Source organism: Spermophilus citellus, assembly GCF_964194105.1.
Source record: "Spermophilus citellus genome assembly, chromosome: 9".
NCBI classification, from domain to species: domain Eukaryota; kingdom Metazoa; phylum Chordata; class Mammalia; order Rodentia; family Sciuridae; genus Spermophilus; species Spermophilus citellus.
In genome coordinates, this window is record NC_138191.1 from 105,436,952 (window position 1) to 105,449,482 (window position 12,531).

The 12,531-nt window shown below is 50.0% G+C and overlaps 2 protein-coding genes across 5 annotated transcripts in view; both read right to left on the reverse strand.

Moving 5' to 3' along the window:
• LOC308657345 (E3 ubiquitin-protein ligase RNF220) overlaps positions 1-12,314 on the reverse strand; it is a 19,214-nt gene extending 6,900 nt beyond the window's left edge. Inside the window, exons 1-4 of one of the 4 annotated variants that reach the window (XM_081308937.1) lie at positions 12,069-12,314; positions 11,865-11,907; positions 8,553-8,596; positions 7,983-8,115 (exon numbers count right to left, since the gene is read on the reverse strand). In XM_081308937.1, the coding sequence (XP_081165063.1) occupies positions 7,983-8,115; positions 8,553-8,596; positions 11,865-11,907; positions 12,069-12,122 (274 nt within the window). In that variant the 5' untranslated portion in view covers positions 12,123-12,314. Of the gene's footprint in view, positions 1-7,982; positions 8,116-8,474; positions 8,597-11,864; positions 11,908-12,064 lie in introns of all 4 variants that reach the window. The other 3 variants (XM_081308936.1, XM_081308939.1, XM_081308938.1) reach the window with 3 other exon arrangements.
• The window catches only part of LOC308655554 (E3 ubiquitin-protein ligase RNF220-like), a gene marked incomplete at its 3' end in the record, with an annotated part of 204,243 nt that continues 203,850 nt past the window's right edge, over positions 12,139-12,531 (reverse strand). Inside the window, exon 8 of the mRNA XM_081305624.1 lies at positions 12,139-12,335. Within this exon, the coding sequence (XP_081161750.1) occupies positions 12,139-12,335 (197 nt within the window). The remainder of the gene's footprint in view (positions 12,336-12,531) is intronic.

The following is a 12,531-nucleotide window of genomic DNA, read 5'->3' on the forward strand; positions in this document are numbered from 1 at the left end:
ATCGAATCAGATACTTAAGTGCTCCTGACTGATATTTCAGTCCTTTTACAATGTATATCTTTTTCTCTCTGTGGTCTCTGTTCATAAATTGGCCCATTCATATGCTATGTCAAGTCCTCAGGCAACACCCTGCCCTAGGCCTGCTATCCATCTGCCTTCCAGTTCCAGGAAGAGCAAAAAGAAAGTAGGGAAATCCAAGTGCAAAAGGTCGGCCCAGCCCCAACCAGGACCTAGGCTTCCTTATGTCCCACTGTCCAGTGTGACAAGTCCATCAAAGAGAACAGGCTGATTAAGGCCAATCAGAGCCATAGAGCGGGACCCCAAGCCAACATCCTGATTTTGGCCGCTAGGTCCTTGCCAGCAAAAACTCCAGGCAGCTGTTCAAATATTTGGTGTCTGAAGCGCCTGACATTAATTATTCATCTCTACCTCACGCAGCCCAGATTCCTGGACAAGTGTAGTTATAAAGGGATTAGGAATGGACAGACAAGGGAGAACAGGCATGCACACCTGCCTCTCAAAGCAGTCTATGAAGGCAACCAGACTCGGCTGGGGCAGGCCAAGGGCCAGGCTGAACCCCAAGCGGCTGACCACTTGAGGTTCATTTGACAAAGCCACAGGCAGACTCTTGGCTAATGGGGAAGGGTGAGTTAATGAGACCATACCAAGCCAGCTCACCTGCTGGATGGTGTCTTGACTCCCAGAACCACCTTTCTTGAAAGCCCACGGTCAGGGACCATAGAGCTGCCCCCAGCCATTGCCCTACTTCTCTATGGGTCTCAGACCATAGCTACTAGCCAGCATGGCAGCTCTGCCAGGGATGGCGGGGGGGAAGGGGGGGACACTCTGTGGTTAGTAGGATCTGTAAATAAATCTTTAAAGAAGCAAGGAAGCATTTAGAACTCTGCCCAATGATCTCAGAAATGTCTTGTCCATTCTTAGGTGCCTACACTCTCATCAGAGAAATAGGTAATAGTCCTGTAATAGGTCCTTAAGCCTCTTGTGTATTTCTTCATCCTGCCTACCTTTTAGTTTTAATCCTTTGTTTTCCTTATCCAAAACCATGTATGACTCAGTCAAGTTCAGACTCTTCAATTAAATCTGTGAAGATCTATATGCATCTATTTCTCTACACTCAATCTCTTCTCATTTCACTCCGGAAGCCCTGTGCACATGGACATGGAGACTGCTTGCTGTGTTCCAGCCATACATCGAGACCTTTGTTTATGCTATTTATTCCATCTGGAATGTTCTCCTTCTACCAAGCCCTACTTTCTTCCTGATCCTCCTCCAGTCTATTCTCAAAGATTCTATTCATCCCAGAGGTAAGCAGCACCAGAGAAAGAAAGAAAGAGGCTGGGCATTCCCTAGGCTCCACCCTCACTGACAGTCCTCATTTGCCCTCGACCTGGAGGCACTGACACACTTGAACAGCAGGCAGGTCAGCAGCAGGGCCATTAAGCTGAGAAAACACCAAGTTACAGCTCTGTCTCCTGTTCAGGGCCAGGTGTCCTGACAAGCAATTCCCGCCTTGTGGGTGAGTGGCACCTCTATAAACCCTCTGACAGTTTGGGAGACAAACTCCGCCATCAATCAGAATGTAGCTATCAGGTTCACTTATAGCCCATGCCCCCCGAGCCTGCCAACCCCCCTCTTCCAAGTACACGCAGCTCAGCAGCCAGCCTCATATCCTCTGCTCAGTCTCTCCCTGCCTTGTGGGTGGGCAAAAAAGCAGAGAACCCTGGCACTACTCCCAAGCCCACTATGGCTCCCTTGGCAAATCAGGAAAGACAGGGTGCCCATACCTGTCAGAAGTCCCAGCATATAAAGCAGTCCTGTGGCTTGAAGTCCTTTCCTCTGTAGTATAACTGCCTGCCCTGCTTAGACCAGGACCCATCCTCCATGGGAACAGAGATACTGTGGTCTCCCAAATCCTATATGCTTTATGCTTCATGTCTGGGTACTTCCTATCCCATGTGCCTATAACTTTCTTCCTACGGGTCTGCAAAACAAATACCTACTCAGTTGACAAGTCTGACTTAGCTCAACCTTCTATCATTGACTGGTAGTGCCTACAAAGAGTAGTTGCAGAAGGAAGGACTTTCCACCTCTAATATTCTTTCAATCTTTATGGAGCACATCCTGTCTGGCTCAGTGTGGAGAATACACAAGATATGGCTCCCCAACCTCCAGGTACTCAGTGGGGGATGTGACTTGCTCAGGTACTTACACATCTTACACGAATGTGTCCCTTCCTTGCTGTCCACCCAAACTACTGCGTTACTCACCTTTATTACCATGTATTGTCATTCTCCCTCCCCAGACCAAAAAGTGCAAGGGTCTCAAGTGTGACTCACTGCTGTGATCTCTGCATTGTCCAGCAGGGCTGGCTAGGCCCAGAGCAGGTGCCATATAACATACCAGAACAGTAATGGCAACACTGCTCTATGAGGCACTGGGGCCCTGTGCCAGAAGTAAGGCTGGGCCTAGAAAAACCTTATGACACAGCCTTCCCTATTCTATTGCAGCTCCCAGCCAGGTGGCAACCTTCTGTTCCTCTGACCAGTGAGACAGGAGGGAAAGTGTGACATCTTATTTGCCAAGGAAAAGACCTCTCTGCCTTTGGTCTGAGTAGTCTTCTCTGACCCTTACTCCATGCCCCAGCTGAGACAGATGTTGGGAACCTCTCCCTACCCCCACAGGTGTTCAGAACAGGCTGCCACTGCCAATTTCACTCTGGTGTTGCCCTAGTCTGCTCCAACCTCCTTCCCAGCACATTAAACTTTATTTTCTTAATGAAATGTCACTTGCTGACTTCTGGCAGAATCATAATAAAAAGAAACGGCCATAAAGCCGTTTTATGCAGACAGCACCCCCGCCAGTTTACCCCCTCCTGCTTAGAGAGGAAGGCTCCACAGTCGTTTTATGTTCTCAGCTGCTGGAATATCCCAAGCCAGTACTCAGAGGCAAGATGGCACAGATAGCTCCTTTCCAAGTCTCTGGCTCCTCTTCCCTGAAGCTCAGGGGATACTAGGCAAGCTGCCACTTTTTCTTTCTTTCTTTCTTTTTTTTTTTTTTAGTACCAGGGATTGAACCCAGGAATGCTCAACACCACTGAGCCACATCCACAGCCCTTTTCATATTTTATTTTGAGACAGGGTCTCGCTAAGTTGCTAAGGCTGGCTTTGAACTTGTGATCCTCCTGCCTCAGCTTCCTGAGCTGCTGGCATGAGGCATGTGCCACTGGCGCAAGTTGCTCCTTCTGGTGCTGCTTTCCAGGGAAGGAACTTGGTCCCTAGGACTTCCAAAATGACTCAGAGTATCCCTCAGTCACTAGGAGGGGCCCCTTACTAGGGTTCTACCCCACCTGAAAGCAGCAAAAAAAGGCTAGAGAGCAAACTAAGTCTGATGGTGAGCAATGCCCAGTAGAGTGGGAGGGAACCAGGCTTGCCCGGTCCTGGGCAGCACAAAAATCCCTCTTCCCAGTGAACACTCAGCAATACAGAGGGAGAGGGTTAAGTGCAAACTGATATATAAGTCTAAATTTTATAAAAACAACCCTTTTCCCATAAACTCATTTCTTCCTGGGTCATTGAGAAGGGAGAGAAAAAAAAATCAGTGTTAATTTAATCAATTGATCAAATGATCGATTGAGAAACTGGAGATGCCTGTTTACTGGGGGTAGTTACGTCCTGAAACCTGAAACCACAAAAAAGGAGCCATCGATTTCCTCACCTGCTACTCTCAACCAAACCAGAACCCAGAGAGAAAAAAGTCTGGGGGTCCTCTAGAGCCTAATGTTCACCTAAGGGGAGGGCAGGGACAGCGCTTCCGGGGAGTTTTACACTGGAATTAGTTACAGATGCAGTTACGGTGTCTTGTGTAAACGCCATCGATTGGGGAGCTGACAGTCTGGGGAGCTGCGATGCGGGACAATCAATCGGCCTGCAGTGTCACCTGCCACCTCGCTGAACAGTTGACAATGCAATTATCCAGTGTGGAGGCAGGGAGTTGGCGTGTGTCAAACGCACTTAGCCACTTTCCGGGCCTCCTCGATAACGCGTTTCACTGCCTCACGTCAGGAAAGACGCTCAGAGACAGACGCCATTTAAAACCATTGATACTTACTCCTTCTGCCTGGATTCCCTCTGTCCCAGCTTAACAATTGTGTTCCAAAAGGCGATTAAATCCCATCCGTTGCCACAGGGGACAGAAAGTGCCTTGCTCCTTGCCACCTCTCCTAACCCCTCCCAACAGGCGACAGTCATAACTAAAGGTGGTGGGGAGTTAGAAGCCTCTGCATTTCCAGCCAGCCTCCAGTTGTGTGCTGTTCCAACACCTGCCAGTGACTAGACCAAGCAGAACAGCTGTAGTTGGAGATATTTTTAGTATTCAAGACCCATTTGCCCGTGCCCTTGGATTCACAACACCTCTCAGCCCTTTGTCCCATAATCTGATGCTGAAGTTTTAGTAACAAATGGCTGAAAGAACTGCACCAAAGCTACCTTGCCTGTAGTTCTCTCTCTGATTTCTCATTCCAGGCTGCTTGAAACCAGTCTAAATCTAAGACAGGAACTCAAGAAAAATGTAAGCTATAACCAGAATCTGGCAGGGCAGAAACGATGCATATCAAAATGTTTTATTCCCTCTCCCTACTCCACCTGTTTGATTCAAATAAGCTTCCTGCTCAATGCTTTCACCTAGGGCTCAATGACACAGCTGGAGACACCTTCCATTTCTTGTGTAGCCTCCTGGGAAATTCCTCCATCCCAACACTCTTATTTGAAACCAATCATTCCCATGTCCTTTCTTTTGCCTGTCTCTTCCAGATGTGACTATAGGTTCCCCAAATCCAAACAGGTGAACTCACTGGCAACTCACTCACTACCACCATAGGTCTCTTCTCTAGGACCTAAGAGTAGCTGGAGTTAGGAAACAAGAAGAAAGGTGTACCATGGCTAATCTGTCACATACCTCTTTTGACTAAGGGTAAGGGCAGGTTTGTCTGTAGGGCTATATAATTAGCTTATTTTCTACGGTTTGCATCTCTGGCATAAAGGCCCCTGTTTTGCACAGGTTTTGTAGGGTACCCCAGAAAAGCATCTTTTTCTAACTACTTATCTCTTATAGGAGAAGCATTGGGCTTTGTGTGTGGCTCTCTATAAAAACAGCACCAGGAGGTTTGAAAACCTCAGGCTCTAAGACAGTAAGCAGCAGCTGAGCAGTCTGAGGACCTCCTCTAGAACTGCAAAGGTTAGAGTATTTCCTAGATACCAAAAATTTCTTCTGACTTACTCTCTTGAAGTTTTTACCTATTTTCTTGGGTCTTTTAAACATCTGTTTCCAGCTGGGCCTATCTTGATGCTCTTCTATTCTGTCTGGTCCTTCATTCTCTCCTAAAATACCAATTTCAAGCACTCCCAGGCCTCAAACATCTGGGCCTTCCCCTTAGAAACCAAAGGGGTCCCATCCTGAAGACCATTCCCTCTAGCAAGCATTTCCTCCAAAACTCTTGCTTGTCTGCTGCGTCCCACAGATGATTTCACTCAAGGTAACTGATCTGACCCATCAGCCCAATTACTGGTGGGCCTGGTGGGAAGGTTTGCTGAGAATGACGAGGAAGCCCTAGTCTGGGAGGAGGGACAGGGGATGATCGGATACGGAAACTTATCTGCAATTCTTCAATTCTTTCATATCTAACAAGGACAGCAATCTCTGTTCTGTCAGCACGCACAGCACAGCTTAAATGGGCCTCGCTGCTCGCCTGCTCATCCTGCCTCTGCCTCCCTCTCTCTGAAGTCGGCTGGGCAGCTTCTTCAGCTGGCGTTATCACTCCCTCTAACCGGTCTTGGCAGGCAATCTAATTCCTCCTGAAAAGGTCACCGCCATTTTAACTGCCTTTCAATCACATTAAGCACGCGCTGCCCGGCTTGCGGCCCAGCCCGCCCGGCGGGCGATCAATGTACTGCACTGACACCAGCCCGCCTGGCGGGGCCACACCCAACCCCCCAAGAATTGGGCCTATTGGTTCTGGCCAGGAAGGGCAGGCTGACAGATGGCCAGCTTTTGCAGACAGGGTTCAGGAGCAGAGGCAGTCAGATCAGCCAGGGCCTCCCTTTGATAGCTCCCCCCACCGAGGAGGCCCAGCCTCCTCCGCTCTGCTCTCTCTGCCTCATGGCCCCCGTTGATCTCGCTGTAAAACAGCCTTTCAAGTCGGCCTGTCTTTTGACTGCACTAAGCTGTTTAAGAGGCAGCAGCAGCTTCTATCAGGAAAGCTGGAGCAATTCTCTGCAGATAAAGGCACCTCTGGCCGTTCCCTCTTCAAGTCTCACTCTCATTCTCGCTCTCCAAATCGCTCAAAGAAAAGCCCCCTTTGAACTCTCCTCAGGAATTCTTGAAAGAAACAACCACGCACTGTAAACACTTAGGGAAAACTGATACCCACCCAGGGTCTGAGAGCCCCTCACACTGCTTGGCAAGTATGTCCCAGCACTGGGGAAAGACTTCACAGAAACAGCAAGCCCTGTGCAGCTTTACCCCCCGCAAACCCTGAGTGCCCAGGAGCCATCAGGTCCAGTTTTGTGCCAAGAAACCTAAGAAGCTGCCACAGCAATGAAAGATATGAATAGTTACAGCTGCCAACAAAGCTAACCCAGAGCATTCTGGAACTGACTCTGTACAGACTGCCACCACACACCTGTCTGCACAATTTCTGGGCTCATGGGCTCTGCTATTCATTTTTTCAGGGCCTGAGACACACCAGAGATCCAACATAAGACCAGAATGCAATGGCAACTAATGCAACCAGCTCAGGCTCAGGGAAATAGTTTGGTCTAACCCTCCTGATTTATGTTTTGGCTTGTCTCAGACACGTGGGTAATATAAGAGAAGCCCACAGGCATAATGTCCCATCTGGGCTCTCAGCCTCTTCACACAGCCAGTCTATGATGCATGGCACTGGAGGTTTCTTAGCATGAGCCCAGGTAGCATGGCCCCAAGGAGGCAAGACCTTCTTCCCAGATGCTGTAAGATTCCCCATGGACCATATGCAGTAGTACTCCCAAGGATGTTTCCAGAAAATAGGAAGCAGACGGGAAGCAGACTGGCTCCCTTTATGATCTCAAGCTGCAATGCCAGCTGTGCTTGTGCAGAGAAAGAGAGAAGAGCTGGAGGCCAGGAGGCAGGCAGCTCCCTTTTTCCCCTGCCCAAGATGGGAGTTTGACAAAGACAATGACTTTGGCCACCCCACCAATTCTGCTGTCTGAACTGATATTCGGGGGTCCTACAAGTCATGTCCCTCCAAGTAGTTAGGAGGACATGGAGATGGGTAGGGCCCTGCAGACTCCTCTGCAGCAACTGGGGAGAGCCCAAGGGAAACAGGGAGCAGCTGGGCCCAGGCCCCTCTTGCTTCAGGGCAGAGGGCGCCCAGGGAGAAGGGATAGGATCAGAGTTAAAATTAGATTCACCAATGAAGCTCATGGGAGGTCAAATTTTGCCATAACTCACTCTCTCCTCTGTAACTGATTTCCCTGACACAGGGCTGAGGAGGAGGAGGAAAATCCAATGTGTTTGCCTGGAAGCCCTCAGGGCCCCCAGTGCTGGAGGTGTACAGCAGGTTGCTGGATTCTCATTTATCAGCCTTAAGAGGGATGGAGTGATAAATGCATAACCGTCCCTTTAATATTTTATGCAGGTGCTAACGCGGCTTGGCTGTCACCTTCAATGCATCACCCGAGGCTGAGAGCCCCCCTCGTCACTCCTAGCTTGCAGTCTCACAATTCCATTTCCCCACCCAAATACATCCATTTTAATATGCACATCACAGGCAAGCAGCACGGTCACAAAGGAGCCCCGCCAGAAGCAGTTCCCACGTGGTGGAATGGATGACCAGCCACCAGCCCTGGCCTTGCAATTCCCAACAGATGGATACCCAGAATAGGCCTGTCTACCAGTGTCAATGCCTATGTGTCAGCTGCTTGTACCTCGGAAGCCACCTTCCAGGAGAGTGGTGGCCCGTATCCGCTTCTGCCCACACCACTCATACTCCTCAAAGCGGTTGCTGTTTTCATGCTCGATGTCCACGGCATCATCCTCAGCCATGCAGGAGCCTTCCCTCTGTGAAGAGCAGAGCAGGATCATGCAGGGTCCAAGCCACCCCCCCCCCTGCTCCCCAGGGCTTGCAAGGAAGGCACAGCCCAAGCCCCTGCTTATATACCATATAGGCTCCAGCTCTAGGGCTCCTCTGAAGTAAAACCAATTTAGAGGTCAAAGACCTGGACCTCTTCCCAATAACTTTCCATGGGAGCCCAAGTGGGGAGTGAGAAAGAGTGAAAGCAAAGGGAAAGAGCAAACGAAAGGGAAAAGCTACTAAGATCACATGAAGACCCCAAGAGCCCACAGATTTGGGGGCAGTCAGCAGCTAGTGTCAAGGGCAGGGAGGGGAGAATGAAGGTGGGTGGTGACGGTCCCTCTACCTTAGAAAGGCAATGCTCCACATGCCTACTCATCTCCTGTTCCGATCCTGCCAGGGGGCGGTTGCACAGGGGACATACCTGCCCTTCATCTTGCTTCCTCCGTTTCATTTTCCCAATCCGAGCTGCATGGAGAAATCAGAAACAAGGCACAGAATAAGCAATCACTATAACTAGAGTCCCAGTGGAGCTAACACATTCTGACCTGCTGTCAGCCATTAGCCCTTTTGTTCGGTGCCTGATCTGGCCCTCATTTTACAATGCTTCCTCCTGCTCCTTTGGGGAAGAGAACTTCCCAAGAGCACCAGAGAGGAGATGGGTGCTAGGCCAGGAAGTGTCCACTCTTTGGCTATAGTTGGCTCAAGCTCAACGGATACCTTTCTATCTGCTGTCTTCAATGAGTCCAATGGGCAAAGACACTCCAATTATTGCTAGATATCTCTTCAGAAGGTCAAGACCACAGGCTCTTTGGTGTCAGGAAATACAACTTTAGAGAACATTTCTTGGTTAGAACTCAAGGTCACCCCAGGGGCCAGGTTTGGTGTACTGTTTTCTCATCAATTAAACTACCCTTTTATTCCAGGGCTAAGAGCCCTGAAGTACAATCCCTGGAGTCCTACCTAGAATTATCCTAGGAGGAATTGGAATTTCTCTGATATCCACTGGTCCCATTTTATAGGAAAGGAAACTGAGGCCCAGTTATAAATAGAGAGTATCTGGGTCAGACCATGGATGGCCAGGTCAGGGTACCCAAGATACCTTGAAATGGAAACCCTTGATGTGCCTTCCCTAAACCTGTTCCATCATTTCTAATCAGTACAGAGGGGCTAGCAGGCCCCAGAGACAGAGGACCGCCTGCCATGCTATCCCGCAGGGGGCTCAGTTCCAAAGTGCACACTGCAAGCCCACAGCACTGCTAATTAATGCTGAGAGATGTAATCATTTCTAATTAGCTCACTAATCCCTCTCTGCAGTCCTCCTGTCACTGAAGCAGGGAGGGGTCAAAACAAGGGACTCTGTTCTCTCTAGTCCCTCCTAGGATACAATAGAAGGATCAGAGATGACCACTATAATACCAGACACTGAAAGGAGAGAAGGAGAGGTGCCTGCCAAGGAGAGGAAGATTCTCCACTGCAGAGCCAGGAAGAACAACTTACATACTATTTTGCTTTCTTTTTCTTTTCTTTCTTTTTTTTTGGTAGTACAAGGCATTAAATCAGGGTGCACTACCACTGAGCTACATCCCCAGCCCTTTTTATTATTTTGAGACAGGTCTCACTAAGTTGTTAGAGCTGGTCTCAAACTTGTGATCCTCCTGCCTCAGTCTCCCGAGTTGCATGGATTACAAACATGTACCATCATACCAGGCCAGGAAGAACTTTCTTATGTATGCTGACTCTGATGGGAAGCTTATGAATGCAATAAAGGAAGGAACACAGATGACAGTTATGTTGTAAATCAGAACTTCTACTCTTAAGTCAGGCTCAATGTCAGGCACCTTCACAATGAGGCTCATCTACATCTATAATGAAGCTAAGGTTGTATTCCCCCAAGCGCTTAGTGATCAATGCGCTTGCCCAAGAGGCTGACGTGTGGCAAAGGTAACATAAGAAACCAGGCCTGACTCTGTGGTTAGAATGCTCTCCTGCCCCAATGGTTCCCCATACTTAGCAATATCAACAAAATTGATCCTAGAGAGTGTGCTAGGCTCCAACTCCTGCCCGTTGAAGGTTCAAGGAGAAAGCTTCTTCAACTGCAGAGCAGTCTGACCCTAGATAAAGACCCAAACCAAAGGGAAAATCACTGGCCCACCAAACTGAGCATGGAGTTTGAGAAACCTTGGTCTACAGCCCAGCCCATCTCAATTACCTGTGTTTCCACTATAGAAATGTGACTATGTTCTGGGGCTCCTGGGACTTTGTGGACAAAGATCCAGATCACATTGCTTTGGCTTACTTAACTAGAATCTCAAATTCAGGCAACCTTGACATTCCACGGCTGGGATGGAGAAGGGATGTAATACATCAGAAAGGCATTGAGCAAAGGCCCCCTGAGAATTCTAGAAGTCTAGTCTGAAGCAGTGTGCCAACACAAAAGGTCCTCACCGTCCAATGACTGAATAAAGAAATGAATCTCAGAACCACCAAAGAGGACATGATACTGGATGCTCTCCTTGTCCAGGACACCCTAGGAGAGCAGATGATCCCTTACAGTCTCAGAAAGCTATGACAATGTACTGGGCTTCTGTTTAAAATCCTCAGGTAAGCAAGGCAGACTTAGTTTTCCCCTGCTATTCATCTTCTAAGACCTGAACTAACTTACCACAGTGTTGTACAGAGTCTTGTTCTCTACATGAGGCTACCTCTGAGTTAGAGGAGCCAAAGTATTTGCCAAGGAGTAACATGGTATGGTAGAAGCTCAGACTTTGGAGATAAACAAACTTCAGTTCCATAGTGGCTCAGTTACATCCCAGCCTGTGTGATTTTAAACAAATCACTTTCATGTCTCAGAGCCTCAGCTTCCTTATTTACCAAACGTGTGTAACATTTTCCTCTCAGAAGTGTTTTAAGAATGGTGCTTAACATGGTGCTAGCCCATAATGAATGCTCTCCCTTTTTCAGACAAGCAGAGCCTGGCAATAGCAAACAAGTGATAAGAGCTGGGGATCTTGAACGTCCATGGCCTCACTCACTTACTCCAGAGACCCTAAGCAGCTTATAGCCAACCCACATATACACCACACCCCAGTCAGCACAAAAAGCGAGGATCATTCAATTGTGTTCGCAAACAAGAATGCTCCAGAGGTTTGAATCCAAAAGGGGGGCCGCCAGGTAGTGCATACATGGCCTGCTTTCAGAGAAGGCCTCTAAGAGCTGTCGAGCCCACGCTGATCACTTTTGTGAAATGTGGGCCGACTGATAACTCAAAGAGCCCTGGGATGAGTTAGTTCCTGTTGCCGTGGGAACTCCAGATCTCACTGCATTGTCAAGTCTCAGCAGAGAGGCTGTATTCACACTACTGGGCACTGATTAAAAACTGGAAGAAAAACATTCTCAGCGCCCTGCCGGCTTGTATAGTGAGGTCCCAGCAGTTTGCAAATTCAAAGCTGAGCTCCCGAGTGGAATTATGTAGCTTGTTCCTCATTCTCCGGCACTTATTGCCCCCCAGGGTTCTTCAGGGCCTTTAGAGAGAAATGGGCAAGAGCTGGGAACCATAACCTCCATTAGACGGACGGGGAAACTGAGGGCGGCAGCGGTGGTTTGGAAATACTCATGCGCTGTGACTGTGAAGTGAATGGGCCCCAAAGTGGAAGAGACCCAAGCAAGCCAGGAGCAGCGGGCAGTGAAGGAGGTGGCTGGGGGTGGGGCGGAGGGAGGGGCCGGCAGGACTCACCATTCAGTCGGGTCTGCCGGTTGGCTCGCACTCGCAGGAAGGTCTGGGAGAGGATCCCGGACAGATGCAAAAAAAAAAAAAAAAAAAAAAGAGGACAGAGCGTCAGACACAACCTGGAGTCCTGGCCCCCGCCCCAGCCCCCGACCCAGCCCCCGACCCCAGTCCAGGCCTGCCCCGCCCCAAACAACCCGTAAACAAACCTACTTCCTCCCTCCCGCCGGCCCCCCTGCTTCGCCGGCCGCTCCGGGCCCTCGGCATAGCCGCCGGGGCTGCTCTAACGGGACCCCGTGGCCGCCACGCGGTGCCGTCCCAGCCCCGGCGTCCGGTGCTCCGGGCCCCGCAGCCGCCCGGCTGGCGAGGGCGGCGATGCGGGCGGATTCCCCCCGGCTGCCCGGCGGCGGCGGCACCTCAGCTCCCAGCAGCGGCGGCGGCCATGTTGGCCATGATCACGTGACCCTCCGCCGTCGCGCGCTGGGGGTGAAAGTTCACAATGGGGGGGCGGCCGGACTGGGACCAGGAAATAGCCGCTCAGAACTCTGGTAGCCACTAGCTGGGGCCGCCCGCAGGGTCCCTCCCACTGCCCCTAGAGCCTGCCAGCCCCAGCTTTAGTGCCTGCAAGGTCCTTGCCCCCGCCCCACGGCCCCTCCCAGTGCGGGGGTTCCTTCCT